Source organism: Enhydra lutris, unplaced genomic scaffold (assembly GCF_002288905.1).
Source record: "Enhydra lutris kenyoni isolate GAN:26980312 unplaced genomic scaffold, ASM228890v2 scaffoldscaffold68, whole genome shotgun sequence".
Taxonomy (NCBI): domain Eukaryota; kingdom Metazoa; phylum Chordata; class Mammalia; order Carnivora; family Mustelidae; genus Enhydra; species Enhydra lutris.
Genome location: NW_019154152.1, coordinates 7,146,972 through 7,151,408, shown reverse-complemented (window position 1 = coordinate 7,151,408; position 4,437 = coordinate 7,146,972). Strand labels below are relative to the sequence as shown.

Sequence of the window (4,437 nt, the reverse complement as noted above, 5' to 3'; positions counted from 1 at the left end):
ATGGTTTTTATGAAATTGAGGAATATTCCCTCTATCCCTACACTCTGAAGAATTTTAATCAAGAAAGAATGCTATATTTTGTCAAATGCTTTTTCTGCATCAATTGAGAGGATCATGTGGTTCTTCTCTCTTCTTTTATTAATGTGTTCTATCACACTAACAGATTTGCAAATGCTGAACCATCCTTGCATCCCAGGAATAAATCCTACCTGATTGTGACGGATAATCCTTTTAATGTACTGTTGGATCATATTGGCAAGGATAGTGTTGAGAATTTTGCCACCCATATTCATCAGGGATATTGATCTGTAATTCACCTTTTTGATGGGGTCTTTGCCTGGTTTTGAGATCAAGGTAATGCTGGCCTCATAGAATGAGTCTGGAAGTTTTCCTTCCATTTCTATTTTTTGAAACAGCTTCAGGAGAATAGGTATTATTTCTTCTTTAAATGTTTGGTAGAATTCCCCTGGGAATCCATCAGGCCCTGGAGTCTTATTTTTTGGGAGGTTTTGATCACTGCTTCAATTTCATTACTGGTTATTGGTCTATTCAGATTGTCAGTTTCTTCCTGTTTCAGTTTTGGAAGGTTATAGGTTTCCAGGAAGTCATCCATTTCTTCCAGGTTACTTAATTTATTGGCATATAGTTGCTGATAATAATTTTTTCTAAGATTTTATTTATTTGACAGACAGAGGTCACAAGTAGGCAAAGAGGCAGGAGGTGGGGGGGGTGATGCAGGCTCTCTGCTGAGCAGAGATCCCAATGTGGGGCTCGATCCCAGGACCTTGGGATCATGACCTGAGACAAAGGCAGAGGCTTACCCCACTGAGCCACCCAGGTGCCCCCAGTATGATGGTCTTCAGCTTCCAAGTGTTTGAATTCCTTCCAAAAATTTTTTTGAAGGTCAAGCAAAGCTTTATTTCATGCCAAGCATCAAGAATCAAGCCGACTGGCCAGGGACACATCTCTTGCAGAGAGCACGACCCCTCCTTGCCTCACAGACTAACTTTTCTTTTTTTTTTTCTTTTTTTTTCTTTTTTATTTTTTCAGCATAACAGTATTCATTATTTTTGCACCACACCCAGTGCTCCATGCAATCCATGCCCTCTACAATACCCACCACCTGGATCCCCCAACCTCCCATCCCCCGCCCCTTCAAAACCCTCAGATTGTTCCAAATTTTTTGTTGTGATTGAGTTCCAATTTCAAAGCATTGTGGTCTGAAAATATGCAGAGAATAATTTCAATCTTTTGGTATAAACTAAGATTTGATTTGTGACCCAGTATGTGGTCTGTTCTGGAGAAAGTTCTATGTGCCTTCAAGAAAAATGAGTCTTCTGTTGTTTTCGGGTGGAGTACTCTATATATTTATGAAGTCCATCTAGTCCAATGTGTCTTTCAAAGCTCCTGTTTCTTTGTTGATCTTCTGCTTTAAATTTTTAATTATATTTGACAAAATTATTTTCCAGGAAGATTGGACTAATTTTCTACCCACTTGCATTGTACAAAAATGTCTTTTTTCCACACCTTCGTTTTACATTTTACATTCATTACATATTAATGGTTCTGCCATTTATTAATTGTGTGATTTCAGGAAGGTAGCTGAACTTTTCTGTGCCTCAGTTTCTTATCTGCAAAGTACAAATAATAATATCTACCTTATAATGTTACTGGGACAGTGTAATTATATAGAACCCTTCATGCCTGTCAATAAATTTTTCAATAAAATACTAGTTACTATTTTGTGATGTGGTTGTTTTGTAAAAATCTTAAATCGTTTCCCAGGTGAAAAATGTAACTCTCATTGTTGTGTTGTACTTATTTAGTTATAATATTGGGTATTTTTCCTATATTTAAGAGCTATTTTCATTTCTTCTTCCTAAATAATCGTTGGCAAATTACTTCTGAGCCTCAACAATTTTCATAGTGTTTTGTATGTAATCTGAATATAAAAAAGACATCAACTCTTATCCAATATCTCTCTCAAATATTTTCCTGTTTTTAGTTTATCCTTTAATTTAATTCATGATATTATTATCTCACAGAGTCCTTTCAATTTATGTCATAAGTTCTATATGTTTTCTTTCATGGATTCTTAGATTTTGTGTCATTTGATCTTATCCGGGAATCACAGGAATTTTAACTTATTTTTGCTGTTTTTTATTGTTTTACTTTCAGTATTTTACTCTTTAATCCAAATAGAACAATACTTAGTGAACTAAATTCTAAAGCTTTATTTATAAAGCAAAAAGAATGTACTGTTCTTTAGGAGGTCAAATTAAGTTTGATTCCTGAAAGTTGTTTCACATTTTTCAAGCATATGTTATAATTATATATGCAGTATTTTGAACAGTTAGTGGTGCAGTTTTATACATGGTAACAGTGCTTAATAATATACACATCATTTTGTAACAATACGTGTATAGCCATTAAGTAAAATCCATATAAAGTCTAATATCCTCATGTCAGAACTAGCCAAGAAGGCTTTAATACTGTCATACTCTATAAAGAAGTCCTTCCTCTGAGAAGAGGAGATTTGGGAAACAATGAAGTGGATTTACATTACAAACAACTAAATAAAATTAAAATATTCTATTTAGTATTAATTAGAATAACATGAATAGCAACAAGCTAGAAATATCCAATTTGGTTTTAAACTGGGTTTTTTGTTTTTTGTTTTTAATTTTTTATTTTTTCAGCATAACAGTATTCATTATTTTTGCACCAACCCAGTGCTCCATGCAATCCATGCCCTCTCCAATACCCACCACCCGGATCCCCCAACCTCCCACCCCCCGCCCCTTCAAAACCCTCAGATTGTCTTTCAGAGTCCATAGTCTCTCATGGTTCACCTCCCCTTCCAATTTCCCTCAACTCCCTTCTCCTCTCCATTTACCCTTGTCTTCCATGCTATTTGTTATGCTCCACAAATAAGTGAAACCATATGATAATTGACTTTCTCTGCTTGACTTATTTCACTCAGCATAATCTCTTCCAGTCCTGTCCATGTTGCTACAAAAGTTGGGTATTCATCCTTTCTGATGGAGGCATAATACTCCATAGTGTATATGGACCACATCTTCCTTATCCATTCATCTGTTGAAGGGCATCTTGGTTCTTTCCACAGTTTAGTGACCGTGGCCATTTCTGCTATAAACATTGGGGTACAGATGGCCCTTCTTTTCACTACATCTGTATCTTTGGGGTAAACTGCATTTTAAGTGATACTCTTCTATGGGACTTGACGTCACCATCCCAAAGTTTGTTCTTTTTATTTGTGCAAACAGGTAAAGAGGCATAAATCTCAATGGGAGAGGAAAACCAAACCTTTGTGACTGAGTTTATTTTCCTTGGCCTTTCCCAGGACTTGCAGACCCAGATCCTGCTATTTATTCTTTTTCTCATCATTTATCTTTTGACTGTGCTTGGAAATCTGCTCATCATCCTTCTCATCTTCATGGATTCTCGACTTCACACTCCCATGTACTTTTTTCTTAGAAACCTCTCTTTCGCAGATCTCTGCTTCTCTACTAGCATTGTCCCTCAAGTGTTGGTCCACTTCCTTATGAAGAGGAAAACTATTTCTTTTTTTGGGTGTGTGACACAGATAATTGTCTTCCTTCTGACTGGGTGTACAGAGTGTGCACTGCTGGTGGTGATGTCCTATGACCGGTATGTGGCTGTCTGCAAGCCCCTGCACTACTCTACCATCATGACCCAAAAGGTGTGTCTCCAGTTGACTATAGGATCCTGGGCCAGTGGGGCACTAGTGTCTCTGGTGGATACCACCTTTACTTTCCAACTACCCTATCAAGGACAGAACATTATTAACCACTACTTTTGTGAACCTCCTGCCCTCCTGAAGCAGGCTTCAGCAGATACTTATGGCACAGAAATGGTCATCTTTGCTATGGGTGTGGTCTTCCTCTTAGCTCCTGTCTGCCTGATCCTTGTGTCCTACTGGAATATTATCTCCACTGTGATCCAGATGCAGTCCGGGGAGGGGAGGCTCAAGGCTTTCTCTACTTGTGGTTCCCATCTCATTGTTGTTGTCCTCTTCTATGGCTCAGCAATATTTGCCTATATGCGGCCAAACTCCAAGACCACAACAGGGAAGGATAAGATGATATCTGTGTTCTATACAGTGGTGACTCCAATGTTGAACCCCATAATTTATAGCCTGAGAAACAAGGATGTCAAAGGGGCTCTCAGAAAACTAGCTGAAAGAAAGTTTTTTCTCAGAGGCAGTGATACCTAGATCTGACTTTTTTTTTTTTAAGATCTGACTTTTATTTGATTTTATTTATTTTTAAAGATTTTATTTGTTTACTTGAGAGAGATGGAGAGCACTAGCCAGGGGAGGAGTGTGGGAGGGGAAAAGGGACAAGCCAACTCCCATTGAGTGGTTAGACCAAGGCGGGGTTCATTCCCAGGACC

The 4,437-nt window shown here is 37.9% G+C and overlaps 1 protein-coding gene across 1 annotated transcript; it reads left to right on the top strand.

Annotated features, from left to right (window-relative positions):
• Window positions 1-3,307: 3,307 nt before the first annotated feature.
• Window positions 3,308-4,179, top strand: LOC111159516 (olfactory receptor 2D3-like). The gene is given in 2 exon segments (XM_022522040.1): window positions 3,308-4,126; window positions 4,129-4,179. Coding segments are annotated over 2 exon segments (870 nt in total).
• Window positions 4,180-4,437: the final 258 nt, after the last annotated feature.